The 15,401-nt window shown below is 31.0% G+C and overlaps 2 protein-coding genes across 2 annotated transcripts; one reads left to right on the forward strand and one right to left on the reverse strand.

The window, feature by feature from the left end:
• Window positions 1-385: 385 nt before the first annotated feature.
• LOC115697219 (phosphatidylinositol 4-phosphate 5-kinase 1) lies at window positions 386-4,975 on the reverse strand. Its single transcript, XM_030624146.2, has 8 exons — window positions 3,451-4,975; window positions 3,160-3,324; window positions 2,870-3,035; window positions 2,632-2,742; window positions 2,337-2,530; window positions 2,123-2,253; window positions 1,908-2,001; window positions 386-1,317 (listed from the first exon to the last, which is right to left on the reverse strand). The coding sequence occupies exons 1-8, from the start codon at window positions 4,662-4,664 to the stop codon at window positions 1,008-1,010; spliced, it is 2,385 nt and encodes a 794-aa protein (XP_030480006.1). The 5' UTR covers window positions 4,665-4,975; the 3' UTR covers window positions 386-1,007.
• An 8,581-nt stretch (window positions 4,976-13,556) lies between these two features.
• LOC133032646 (uncharacterized) lies at window positions 13,557-15,101 on the forward strand. The gene is made up of 2 exons (XM_061106728.1): window positions 13,557-14,520; window positions 14,620-15,101. The coding sequence occupies exons 1-2, from the start codon at window positions 14,125-14,127 to the stop codon at window positions 14,641-14,643; spliced, it is 420 nt and encodes a 139-aa protein (XP_060962711.1). The 5' UTR covers window positions 13,557-14,124; the 3' UTR covers window positions 14,644-15,101.
• Window positions 15,102-15,401: the final 300 nt, after the last annotated feature.

The following is a 15,401-nucleotide window of genomic DNA, read 5'->3' on the forward strand; positions in this document are numbered from 1 at the left end:
AAAAATATATATATTTATATTGTTGTTATTGTTAAAGCAATAAAAGGCGTATTATTTAAGAGTTTTTCCTTTCTTTTTTCTAGTAGAAGAAAAATTGCTTGTTCATAATCATATTTTTATTATATTTAAGAGAGAAGAAAGTGAAAAAGTCAGTAAACAAAGTGGGCAAAAACAAGAATTGGCAGTACATCTTTTTCTCTTTGCTTTCTCTACTTTTCATGTCTCTATATTAACTACTCTATGTCCAATGCCTCTCTTTCACTGCAAAAGTAGGGCAATTAACCCCATCTCTATATCACACTGCTCTGCTCTTTTTTACACAACACAAAATAAAGAAAAGTTGAGAGAGAGAGATTCCATGGCCCTTTGTTCTTGGACATCGTGATTCAAAATACAGTTTTAAATATATATCTCAATTAAAAAAGAAAAAAAATTCATAGAATTTGATAAACTATCCAACATTTTTCTATAAGGCTGTACACTTATTCCGTAGTCACCCTTCCCCCCTTTGAATCTTCTCTCGGTGGAAACATCATCTCTCTATGTTTCCCTGTACCTCTATTTTTCCATTCCAAATCTTCAATATATTCCTTGGATACCACAAAAATTTCACCCAAAAAAAAAAATCCAGAATCCAACTTTGCATCCCCACCACCTTGAATGTACAAATCCCTGCGGCTTTCCACACCGCAATAACAATAACACAATGGCTGTAATCTCCAAAATTCAGCCATAATCATATACTTACTCCCCAGAAAGGCCAACCCCAATCCTTTTCCCACATGGTCATCATGGAAGTTGTATTTCCATTGTCGTGGTTTGAGACCGGCGTAGGTCTTTCGTTACATATACAAGCATCAAGCTAAAGCTAAAGCTACCGCGCCACTGCTGCTTTCTTAAGGAGCCACTTCCTTCAGGGGGTGGAAAACGCATGCTGCTAGATTTTGATAAAAATCCAACATAGAAGATTATTTTTTTTAATGTTGGTGGAACCTTCTTTACCATTCCTACCTGTCCTCGACAAAAATTCTCCCTATAAAATCTCGAAACCTTCTTGAGTAAAGCTTGGGATCAACAGCTGAGATTGATGAAGGGTCAGCTTGTAATGATTTATAAGCATGTTCTAACTTCTTGCTGATGTCGTAGTCTTGTAAGATGTCAATGATCCCAAAATAAAGGACCACCTCATAGACCTCTCCACTGCGTGATGGAGTCAAATGGCTAATTCCACCAGATATGTATTGGTCGAAGTCGCTCTTCCTGGATGTTCGCTCAGCTCTTGCAGGCATATTGGCTCCCAGCCGGATCAATGGTTTTCTGTTGAGATAAAATATTTCAACGTCAATAGAGAACAAGGATATATGACACCACCAATAAATAGCAAAATCAAAAGTGCCCAAATAGCTTATACAAAACATTAATGATTTAACTTTATGGCCACTCGAATTAAAATACTATCTTCAATTACCATGCAATAAATGGTGGTTTTTATTAATGCCAGATAAGCAAAATTGATGGCATAACTCCGTAGTAATTGACAGATCGTGAATGGTTTTAAAAGACAATTATTATTGGGCCACAAGAAATACGTGCAAAAGAAGATAAAGAGACATTATGTATGTGCTCTCATAATCAACTGCTATCAATACTCATAAATTGCTAAGCAACCCCAGTTACATTCAATTATTTGGTTTAGCGAAATCAAATAAGAGGCAGAATTAGTTGGCCAACTACTAGCCTTAAAGCTAAGGATGATGCCTTTACTAGTTTGACATAATTGCCTGCATGGTCCTCATCAAAGTTTCTAAAAACTATTTTAAAATGTATTCGCAACATTTTCAGCCAGCAACACTCAATGATTACTTAACCAAAAACAGAAAAAGAACTATCAAGTCAGTAATACGTACTGGCCAGATAAAACTCGGTCCATATCTTGCAATTCTGCTTGAAGGAAACGACAGCCACGCATAAACTTCTCATTTTGGTACGAGTCCTTTTGGCCTACAAGGAGTCACAATTGATTCAGCATTCTAATAATCCGAATAACAAATTAATTACATCCATCCTTACAAAAACAAAAATAACTACATCCATATAACCTGAGGGCAAGAAGAAAAATTACCAGTTCGCAATACAAAAGGCGACAGGCCTATTTTGTCATACTTATTATCATCACGAAAGTGAAGACCGACCAATAGACTGTAATCCATGATTCTCTCTGCTTCCAAGAACTCGCAATCTCGATCTATTTGCCTGAATTTTCAGAAGAACATCAATAAACAAAGTAACATGCAATAAGGACTATCAATGTGACAGGAAAACTCAATTTGACCTACTTCATAAGGTCTTGGTACCAATTTTGTTGGAGGCGGAAAACAAAATTGAGGTCGAGATCCTTGAGTGTCGTCGTTTCATCAATCTCTCCCTCAGACTTGTCAGTAGTGCGGCCATGGGAGGAACCTTTTAAGTCAAACCTCCTATGAATCCGATACTCCGAACAGAACAAATTCCCCATTACAATGAACCTTGTCTGAAAAATAGTTCACATGTAATTAGAGATAGGAAAACAAAGTTCCAGCAGTGAATAAAGAGGAAAATTACAAACTCAAATTGATCTCTTGAATACCATACCTTCTGACCACCAACAGGCTTCACACAATGCACACCGAAGAATTTCGTCACAAGGGAATTTTCATACCGACAGACATGTTGATGATAACTATAAAGCATCCGTAATAGCACCTGAAATAATATTACAATTAAGTTATTTTACCTGACCCTTCAAAACCGCAAATTATGCTACTCAAATGGCTTTTGAGACAGCATAAGCTCCATAATAAAGCAAAAGTCAAAGAAGTAGGCAACAAACCTTGACTTCTGATTTCTTCACCGTCTTTATCATAAACCTATCATCTTGTGTCAAGTAAAAGCAACTACCACTCTTTCCCGGAGAGGAAAGCTCTCGGAGTGCATCATTTCCACAAATGGCCAGCATGTAATCAGCCGGATCTACTCGGAATCGATCCCTCAAATGTCTGCAACAAAGAGAAAAAAAAGATCAGCTCAGCAACCTGTAATGGATTATTTCAACTTCAACTACTTATATATATAAGCCTAATATCATCAAAGCCGAAACATGAAGATATGAAAATAAAATACCTAAACACCATTGGACAGTAATCTTTCCATCGAAAGTCAATGGATTGATGAGGTGGAGTTTTGTTCGATCCTTCGGGAGGAAACCTTGTCCAAAATTTCTCCTTAGGATCAAAGTCACTCGTCTTAATATTTCGGACTATGGATGCATGCTTTCCGACAGTATACCTAAAAAAAATGAATACCCACATCAAGAAAAAAAAAAGGAAAGAAAAAATACTCCAGATGCGAAAATCAAACCCTAGCAATTCGACTAATCTGAAATCGAAAAGCAAAACCTATTGGCAAAATTACCTAATACCCAGTTGGAGATTAAGCATCAAGTCATAATTCTTGTGCCCTTTGGATATGGTCTGCCCAGGCTTCTTGGCCTCGCCACTGAAACAACATGGGTTTCGCCGAAACTGCCTCAAATCGTGTTCGGGTGCAGAACAGCTCCTGTAAAACATCGAAGCCTCCGCATTATCAATTATGTCACAAGTAATGTCGCCAGCTTCACCGTCCGATTCCCATATACAAATTCTCGGGAAATTTCTCTCTGTCACGCTTCCTCTTGCTCCATCTACAGACGACCTTTTCCTCATTGTTATGGTCAGATTATCACTCATAACAGGCCCATTTGTCTTCAGACTAAAGTCTTTCCCGGCCCCGGGATAGAAGGTTCCATTCAGTTGATGAATCTTCAGGTCCTTATTCCAACTCCCCACATAGCAACTCCCGTCAGGCCAAGTGAAGACCCCATTCTCTTTAGGAATCCCGTTTTCCCACTGGCCTTCGTATCGATTCCCGTTGGCCCAAATCAGAATCCCACGGCCAGAAATCACTCCATTCTTCCATTCCCCAACATATTCATTTCCATTCTTCCACACATAACGCCCTTGACCATCCTGGAGGTTTCTCTTCCACGACCCTTCATAGAAATCGCCATTCGCGTACCTCTTCTGTCCATACCCATGTTTCCGATCCGAGCTCCATGAACCCCGATACGTGTCTCCGTCGGATCCAATAAAGGTACCAAACCCTTCCATACGACCCGATTTGAATTCTCCCTCGTACGTAGCCCCCGACGGCCACGAGAATTTCCCTTTACCCGAAGCCTTTCCTCTCCGCCAATCGCCCTCGTACATGCACCCGTCCGTCCACAAGTACTTCCCAGATCCGTGAGGCACAGTACCAGAGAAACTCCCGATGTAAAGATCGCCGTTGGGCAAGACTCTCTCAACAGTTGTTGTACAACCACCGGAAGTTAGGCTGATGGTGGTGTCTCCTACGACTGATGAGATAGCGGTCGTGGTCGGCGTCACTCTCCGTGTTCCCCCTTGGGAACGACTGCGGGCAACTACCAACACCGGCGGAGTTACCAAAACCGGCTTAGTCGTCGGTGTAGTAGTAGCAGTAGCAGTAGCAGTAATAGTAACCTCGTTATCTAGCTTCTCCTCCTCAGACCTCTTCTTCTTGGTGCTGCAGACAACGTCACTTGGGTCATCACAGAGTAGTGCTTCACGCATTTTCGATACATAAACACTCAAACCCCCCAACCCCTAACTCCCTTTCTCTCTCTAAATAGATATATAAATATATACTCCTCCTCTTCACTGTTGCATTTGGAACAACAAATCGTCAGCCTGCGCCGTAGTAAACCTTCGTGCCGGAAAGCAAACTCACCGGATAACCAAGACTCGCGAGCATTACCTCCTCTCTCTCTCTCTCTCTCTCTCTCTCTCTTTGGGTTTGGAAAAATAAGATAATTGGAATCCTACAAACAAATCACAAGGCATACAGAGAGACACAGTATAGAAGATAGAGAAAGAGAAAAAGCTCCCCAAATACCAAAAAAGCCCCAAATTATTATTTTTATTATTATTATTATTTTAATTTTTTAAAAAAATAAAAATAAAAAATGAAGCGATTAATGAGCCGGCTTTTTTTTTTCTTGGGAACATCGCTAACAATATATCTGAGTATCTCCACAGCTCACCTCACCGAAGAGTTTTTTTACTTCTTTTAATTTTAATTTTATTTTGAATGGACAAATATACCCTCGCGAATTTCTTTTATATTTTTCATAAAAATTTAACGTTGGTCCCAACACTTACTACCAGTATCTCTTTCTGGCTTTGTTCTGACGTGACGGAATTGACTAGGACTATTTTTTTTTTCTTTTTTCAAGTGCGCTCCTTTACTACAAATTTTTTTTACTTGATTTCTCTCTTTTACCCTTGTTTTGAATTCTAATTACGAATTTACCATTTTGCTTTTTGGGTAAATAATATTCGGACTTCCACTCGTGGGTCCCTATTACTAAGACTCTCTGTTGTTGTTGCGGTGACCTATCAAAGTCTGACCATTCTTTTTTTTTTTTTTACTTTTTTTATTGATTTTTTTGAAATTATTTTCCGTCATAGTTTGAAACATTTCTTCTTTTAGTTAATTGAAATTTCAGTCCAAAATGCAATTTATGTTCATATGAATGAAATGGAAGAGGTTCTTTTTTATATATAATATACTAAAATGGAGGAGTTACTTTTCTTTAATATGTATATTATCTAGTGGGATGTGCTTTATAGTTTATTTATTTTATTATTTAAGAAAATTAGATGTTGTGTTTGGTTGCAACCTCGCAAGAATCTTTACATTTGTACTGTAATTAGAATAGTTTTTTTGGTTGGTACGTATTGTATTATTGTAATAAATATGTATATTCCACGATTTAAGAGTTACCAAATAAATATAATAAACAATATTTATATATATTGTACACCAAATCAAATCTTGGCGATGATCATGAGAGCCACGAACAATTATCCTCACGCGTTATCTGTCTTCTACAAATATAAATAATAGTGTTTAATATCCAAAACTGACAATTAGGTAAAAACTACGTAACACTAATAACAACTTTTTATAAATATATATATAAGACATAATATTAACTACATTTTAACAATTGAACTAATGAAACAGATTCTAGTTATACAAATCTATATTTAGATGGTTTTTTCTAAAGTTTGAGTCAAAGGTCAAAAAGGTACCACCCCAACGTAATTTCTTGTTAAATCCAAAAGTTTAATGTAATTTGTAATAACAAGGTATAGTTCAAAATCTAATCCAGGTCGAATCTAATTTAGATATAGTAAAAATTCAACTGTACAATTACAATGAATGATCAGAGTTTATATAAACTTTAGATTAAACATTGGTATACAATTAAAAATACATCAAAACCATAGAAACACACGTCAGTTTTTGTTTTTAATGACTTCAAATTTAATTCAAAACTTAAAAACAAGAAAATATTAACTTTCACACTAAGTCTATTTCTGTGCTTGATTCATTGATTTTGACAGTAATTTTATTTCTCATTATAAATAATTCTTATTTTTTGTCTTTTGTAAGGTGATTATAAATAATGTTAAATCTAAGAATATTAAACAAAAAGGATGCTGAAATGAGGACTTGCAATGATACTAAAACTTTATTTTAGTTGCAAGAAATGATGCTAGATGATTATTTATTTGTGATGGTTCGAAGAAAACTTGATAATACCCAAAACAATGTGATGTGATGGCCAATCAAAACATGATTTTATTTTTAAAGGCAAAATCTGATAATAAAATTATGTCTAACGATGATCTTGCGATGGTCCCATTAAATTTTTATTTTAATTTAAGAGGATAAAAACTAATGCTAATGTTGTCCAACGCTGATGTTGTCCAACGATAGTTAGCGATAGTTCCATCAAAATTTGATTTTATTCAACTTTTAAAATTAACTTTTGATACGTAAAACCATCAAAATGCACCCACTATTAGCATTTTCTTTACTTAATAAGCTGAATATGATTGGACCATCAAAAATAACATCGTTTTAACATTATGTTTCTAAATTCAAGTTCATTAAATCATCGTTGAGCATCGTATTTTTGTTTCTTAATCATTGTTTTGATAGAATCATCGCAAGACCATCGATGGCCTTTTTTTTTGTCTAAAAGTCCATCGTCGCTTGACAATCATAGAACCATCCAAATGCATTTTGCCTCTTGAATCATTTTTTGACAATTATAGAACTATTGGTGGGCTTTGGATGTTGATTTGGAATCCACATGTCTATTGTCAGAAACCGCCGCGGATAATATATATATTTATATATATAGAACACTTCTTAATGAGAATTACTCATTGATGGTTACGAAGCCATTTAAATATAAATACTAATTTTAAAAATATTAAACTATTAGATTTTTATCCAATGACGAATAGTAAAAGAGAAATTTAAATTTTTGTACTTAATTTAGCTACTTAATTAAAAAAAATGTCAAAAATCATTACTTTTTACACTATATTAAAAATGTATCTATATAAAAAATACTTAAGTCAAATTTAACCTTTTTTTTATTTTTTTTTTCAGCCAATGAAACAATTTTAATTCATATAATGTAAAAATTAGAGATTTTTTTAATTAGATAGAAAAATTAAGCATAAAAACTCAAATTTTCATGATATTATCCATAAACGGATAATGCCCATTTAAAGTGCACCCCTTATATATATTTATAATATATATATATATGTGTGTGTTTTGAATGGTCGTTCATGCTTGATGGAAAGAAATGTTTTCCATTTTAATTTTTTTGATTCATATTTTTGAGGTTATTATATTCATTCAACATTAACATCTTTTATGCATCAAAATAATTATTTCATATATATATATACATATTCTTATTAGTATTGTATACATATATACATGTATATACGACTATCTTTTTATCTGTATATATTTATATATAATACTCATTCATATAATAATTTTATTGCATAATATTAAGTAGAATATTCTACTATCTATATATTTATTATGTTTTTATGCAAAGATTATATACGTGTATATATATTTATGCATGAATTTTGTTCTTCGTGTTGGGTTTTATGCCCTAAATAAAACTCTTTACAATCTGATTAGTTATCAATATAAGAAATTAGAAGTGATTGATGTTTGCATGAATTTTACATGCTAATGGTTTAATATGTTTAATATGTTTATTACATTCATACACACAAAATCAGTTAAATCCAGATCATATGTTTATTCACAATTACAGTATCGTCAACACAGTGGAATGTGATTGTGATCATATGAATCAAAAGTTTTGGTCCCTGTTTCATCAGTGTTATTGGATTTACACTAATGTGATAATCAGCGATGATGTATACTTACACTTGGAGTAAGTGTTATGTTCTTTCCAGGACATTAGTAAAGTATACTAGTTTCGAATGTATGGAGTATACATTGGACTGGACCGATATTGCAACTAAGTTAAGATATTACAAACTTACCGTTATACATATCTTTCCAAGTCAATATCAGTAGTTGATCTTAAGATTAAAAGAATCTAAATCCTGATATGCTTGGGCTCAACTCAGGAGTGCTATTCATGTTCTTAGATTTATTAGTTAAGCCTACTTTCGGGTCAGGGTGATACGTATATTTCGGGAACATGATAGTATGATTGAGTGGGAGTGCTGAACATAAATATGGAATCTATAGCTTCTGCTAGTGTATAGAAGTCAAGTGATGATTCCCTTCGAGCTTAGCAAATAGAAGTAAATGGATGAGCTCTTGTTTAATTGACTAATTATTAGATCACTAAACACCATTTACAGGTAGCTAAGTGTTTTAAGGGGCAAAATACATTGAGGGGTGAGAACGGTAAAGAAATCTCATCTCGATGTAAATCATCTATATAGAGGATCTTTAAATCACAATAAGATTATAACAATGGTTAAATGAGATAGTATATTGATATCGTGGAACATACAATATGCTCTATATAAGTCTGAGAGTGCAATTCTAAGTTCTAAGAGTGGATTCAACGAAGAATTAATAAGTAGGAATTTACTTGGTAAATTTGGTTCACTTATTGGAAGCTCAGCATATAGATCCATGGTCCCCATTCTAGTTGAGAACATTCTGCTTGTAAGACTCATTAATTGATTCGTGATTGATCAATTATAATTCTAAAGTTAGACTATGTCTAATTTTATGAATTTTCACTATTTAGGGGTGAAATTGTAAAGAAAAGAGTTTCTAGGTTTATTTATTTATTAATGGACTTTATATGTCTAATTAATAATTAAATTAAATGACAATATTATTTAATAATCTATTTTAGTTATTAAATAATTAGTTTTGGCATTTAAAATGTTAGAATTGGAAAATTGGCGTTTTTGAGAAAATAGAGATAAAATTTGATAAAACTGCAAAATCAAGTGAGGCCCATTAAACACCATATGGCCAGCCACTTAGATGAGTTTTTCAAATTAATATTTTCATTATTTTAATGCCAAATAAATCCTAACCTAAACCTAGTAGTTGGCTATAAATAGAAAGTGATGGCTCAGTCACATAACATGCTTTCATTAGTAATCTGACAGAAATTTCTCTCTTCAGAAAAACTGAGCCTTCCCCACTTTCTACACCTTGGCCGAAACCCTCTCTCTTTTCTTCTTCATCTTTTTTGTGACCCTAGTGAAAGAGTAAGTGCCCACACACAACAAGCAGTAACTCAATCATAGATTGGAAGACTGTGAAGGATCAAAACTTGAAGAAGAAGGACATTCGGGCTCAGATCTTGATTATACTCTGCTACAGAAAGGATTCAAGGGTTAGAGATCTGAGTGGAAGGAGACATTAATTCCGCTGCATCAATGTAAGGTTTTCTTAACTTTATATGTGTTTAATTTATCGTTTTAGAAAGTTCATATTTAGGATGTTTAAACAACATACTTGTGAGTAGATCTAAGATCCTGGTAAAATAATTTCCAACAACTGGTATCAGAGCCATGGTAATTGATTTACTTACATGAAATTTGGACTTTAAAACGATTGTTTGTTTGTTTTTGGATGGTATCATGTTGTATTGAGTGTTATTTGATGATTGATTGATGTTTGTGAAATTTTCGTGAAAAATAATTGCTATTTCATCTCTGGAATTATTTTTATTGGATAGTATGGAAAAAATTAAGCAAGTTAGCCTTTTACAGAACTTAATTTGGATTTTATTTGAATTAGTTATGATTTTTTGAAGATTTGAAAAAATCGGGTTGTGCTGATATTTTCCTGCGATCGCAAATCTGTCCGTACAGTTTCGAATTTTTTCGTTTTTCTTCGATTTTTCATGCTTTTTCATGGAATTAACTTCCGATTTTTTTGTATGATTTTGTATATATACTATTACTATTACTATTCCTAATTCAATTCTAATTATCATTTTGAATTAATTTAATATTTTTTTTTAAATTTAATTCAAGATATTAGTGTAATTTGAATTTGAATAGAAATAGTATCTATCTTCTTGCTTAAAAATCTATCTTATTTTTAAATTTGATTATATTTTTTTTAAATTTAAGGTCAGATTTTATAAGATATTTATAAAATCTTTTAAGATATTTTTAAGATATCTTATCTTTTAAGATATTTTTAATTATATCTTATCTTTTAAAGATTTTTTTTAAAAATTAAATCTTTTTAGATATTTTGACCTTATTTAAATTTAAAATAAAATATTTATAATCATGTAATTTTAAATAGATGTAAGATATTTTGCTAACTTTTAAATTTTGTTATTTAATCATTTAAATTAAATTTAAAATCTGATAAGATATTTCATCTATCTTTTCTAATTTTTATTTAATTTTTATTTATAAAATAACTTTTAATTTTTAAAAGTAGTTAGCAAATTTTGAAATGATATTTAGGTTGGTTGAAACCTAATTTTTCAAAATAGTAGGTTTAATTTTAAATATTTATTTTTTAAATAATTTCGAAATTTAAATTTATTTATTTTATTTTATTTTCGAAATTAAAAATATTTTTTTAATTTTATTTTCGAAAATTAAAATAAAATTTTTATTTAATTATTTTTTTTTTGAAATTATTTATTTAAAATTAAATAAATCCTACTTCCAACTATCCAGCTAACCTTGTTGCAGGAGTATGTGGTTTTAGCTTGTGTGTAAGTTTTTAAAACCTATTATTACTTGATTGCAAATAGCCATGGTTACTTTTTGCCAGATCTAATGATCTGATGACTCCCTTGGTCAAGTTAATAATTTGTAACAGGTAAATTTTACAATCTTCTTTCATCTGTGTATGACCTAGCAACATGATAGGATCCATCCAAAGTGTGCCTGTGTGAGCCTATATGTTTATTTTGTTTTAATATAGATACATATAGGTTGTTGCTAAATAAAATGTCACACCATGATAGATTTTATTTAGGTCCATTTAGTTATTGGACCTATTCAATTAATAACAGTTATTTATTTTAAGGTTAAATTCCTCTTTTTTGGGCCTTGTGTGAGAGTTGGGAGCCATAGAAGTGGGTACGACATACTGAACCCAGCACCCCCTCACATGAACCACCCCAATTGTGAAGGCCCATTTGCCTGATTTGAATAACTGTACTAGGTTAATTATATTAGTTTGACCTAATAAAATTGAATTAGCAACATAATTAACTTTTAAAATATATGAAAATTTATTTTCATTTTAATATTTTAAAGTTAATTTTAAGAAAAACACTTTTAGTTTAGATATTATTTCTAGACAAACTATTTGTATTTTTCTTGTATTTAATTAAATATAAAATTTTAACTAACTAAGATTCTTTCTGGAGCTTATTTAATTAAATATTCCTATTTAAGTTATAAATTAGTTGTATCAACTGATTTTTCTTATCTAACTTAAATTTGAATATTTGATTTAAATTTTAAATCAAGTTGAGGAATCCTAGGCATTAGTTATTAAAGATTCTTAAGATATTTTTTAAGTTAATATCTTTTCAAATATTAACTTAAAATGGAATATTTTAGATATTTTTTGGTTAATATCTTTTCAAATATTAACTTTAAAAATATATCTTAAAATTAAGTGGTTACAACTTAATTTTGATATTTAATTAAATCTAAATTTGAAATTATTTAAGTTTTAGATTTTTTTTTATCTAACTTAAATTAGATATTTTTCAAATTTTTGAAAAGATACTTAGTCAAATAAGATATTTTCTAGATAGTAATTTCTAGACTACTTATTATTTCTAATATTTAAATAGGAAAATTATACTTTGTGAAATTAATTATTTAAATAATTAATTTTGGTACAATTTTATTAAGTATATTTTTCCTAGTATTAAATAGAAATTAATAATTAAGCCTTCTCTACACTTAATTATTATTTCTTGAATTTAATACATTTAATTAACTTGAAGAATCTAAATATCTAAGTTGATTTTCATCATGATACTTAAATATTTATTGATTTTTCATGACACTTAATTAAATAGAAAATTATTTTTAGGTTGAAATTTAATTTTTCAACTTAAATTTAAATAATTTTCAATATATATTTTTATTTTATTAATCAATTTCGAAATTTGCATTTTAATTATGCAATATTTTCGAATTTTTTTTGAAAAATAGATTGAGTTGTAAATTAATTATTTATTTTAATTAATTCTTGGACCAACTACAATCAATGATTTTTTCATTTAATTGATTAATTTAAAATAAATGAATTTACAATATATATTTATATATATATATATTATTAGAAATTGAATTAACTAGTCAAAAGAATATCTAGATAGGTGATATTTTTGCTTGAAGTATTTCTTTTCTATTTTTATTATTATTTTCGAAAATTATATATATTTTTAATATATACTTTAAATTTTCGAACTCAATAAATATATTCTCAAAGGAAATTTTTAAGTTGCTAATTATTTAATTCAACTTAAATTAATTTCCTTAATATTTATATTTAAGATTACTACTAAGATGGAAATAATTAATTTTATTTCAATCACCATCTAAGTATAATTTTATAAATATTATATTAAATTCTTATTTTTGAATTTTAATTCTTAAATAGAATTTAATGAGATTTATTTATTAGAATAATAAAGAAAATACATTTTAAATAATGAGCTTTATTATTATTAAGATATTCGATCTCCATTGTGGGTTTTACACCGCGTTTGTTTTAGTGAGTAATCCTCCCTAATGGAGGAACGTTCATTAGCAATTTCGCACCGTTTAATCTCGCATGATAAGTGGTTTGTAAGTGTTTTATATGGTATAGATCACCCTAATGGTGGCGACCATATTTGACTTGCAAATTGCGAAACAATGGTAGAAGCTCATAAGATAGAATAGCCTTGACTCTCGCCTAAACGGGACAACGCTGGATTCTGATCTTGATCGAATAAAAGGTTGCTAGAATGTTTAACATTTTAGATGAGCTGACAACTCTATTCAATGGATGGTAGCTTTGACTCTCGCCTAAACGGGACAACGATATCGCCTTGTTGAAAACCTTGGAAATTATTTAGGATTGAATTTTTTAAGTATTTTCTCATATCATTCCTACTTGCTATGTGCTTATAATTTCTGAATTGATTTTGTGTTAAACCATTATTAATTTCTATTTGTTGATTTCTATTATTTTGTAGTATTCTGTTTTGTCAAAATGAATCCCATGTTATCACTGTTGACTGAAAATAAGCTGAATGGATCTAACTTTAATAAATGGAATGAGAACATTAATATTGCTCTCATAGGAGAAAGTGCCTTGTTTGTTTTAACTGAGCCGTCACCTGAAGTGCCTGGGGATAATGCTTCCAAAGCTGTGAAAGAAAAGTATGAGCGTTGGCAGAAAGCAAATGACAAAGCTCTATACTTTATGCTTTCTAGCATGGTTGACACCCTCAAAACTCGGTTTTCTAAAACTGAAAAGGCTGCTGAAGTTATGACGAAGTTAAATGAGCTATTCGGTAAGGCATCACTTCAGTCACGCTTCGACGCGACTAAGAAGTACATTAATGCACGGATGGAACCTCATCAAAACGTGCGTGACCATGTTCTCCTCATGTCCAGTTATTTCCAAGAAGCCTAGGATCATGGTGCTGAAATGGACAGTGCTACTCAAGTTAGTCTTATCTTGAATAGCCTGACTCCAGCATTTCTACCATATACATCAAATTATGTCATGAATAAGAAGGAAATTGATTTTCATGAATTAGTCAATGACCTTCAAACTTATGAAAATTTTATTGGAGGACCCAAGAAGAAAGGGAGTAAACCTCATAATCCTTGTAATGGTAATGGGACGATAAAACCTGAAGCAAATGTTGCTTCTGCTTCAAAGCCCAAATCGAAGAAGAAGTGGAAGAACACCAAGAAGCGAACAAAAGCCATGAAAAGGGCTACTCCTTCTGGTGATGCTACACTTAAAGGAAAGTGTTTCTACTGCAATGAGAAAGGTCATTGGAAACCCAGTGTCCTAAACTTCTTGCAAAGAAACAAGGTATTTCCATTTATAAACTTTAAAAGTTTAGTGAATTATTATCCAATTGGATTTATGATTCTGGACTAACTTTGTTTATTTGTTTTCTTCTTCTGATAGGCCAAGCTACTTGAACTCAATTAAGTTGGATCAGAAAGCTGGACCAAGGGTGAAATTGTCCAGATGAAGATGAAGCTCTTTAATTATTTTTGAATTAATTGTTTTAGTTTAAAGACAATTTGGATTTCAAATTTTAGTTTGGGATATTTATCCCTATTTTTCTCATATTGTTGCAATATTTTTTTTAATATTAATAAAGTTTTATTTTCGAAATTCATTATTGCAATTTATGAGATTGAGCTTCATTTATGTTATCTTCATCAATTATTACCACATTATATTTGTATGTTTGTATGTGTAAGTGTTTTTATTATTGATGCAAATTCTATAATATTTTCAACTCTTCATAGAGTTATATTATATAAACACTATAAATTATTTCTATGTTTATCAATAATTGTTCATTCTCATACAATTATTAAGAATTTGTTTAATAAAAGGATCTTATGATCTGATAGGGGTGGAGAAAAGTTAAGAAAACTATGCAGTTCAACGATCTTTTATATCTAATGAACTCTGGATAGTATTCAACTCCACATAAACTCTATCACACTAAGAGAATCATGATCTTTACAACCTTTAGGGGTGGATCATAATCTCTATATACTTAGGGGTGGAGGTTATCCATAGTACCCTATATGTATATTCTTAGGGGTGGAGGAGTCTAATCCACAATTCCCTATGAAACACATATCTTGTTTAAACATAGAAGTAATATAATGAGTCAGCTATTGTCAATATAAATTCTTGATCTTGATTGTATGTTCCATTTCGATTTTACT

The sequence above is a fragment of the Cannabis sativa genome, chromosome X (genome assembly GCF_029168945.1).
Source record: "Cannabis sativa cultivar Pink pepper isolate KNU-18-1 chromosome X, ASM2916894v1, whole genome shotgun sequence".
NCBI lineage: Eukaryota > Viridiplantae > Streptophyta > Magnoliopsida > Rosales > Cannabaceae > Cannabis > Cannabis sativa.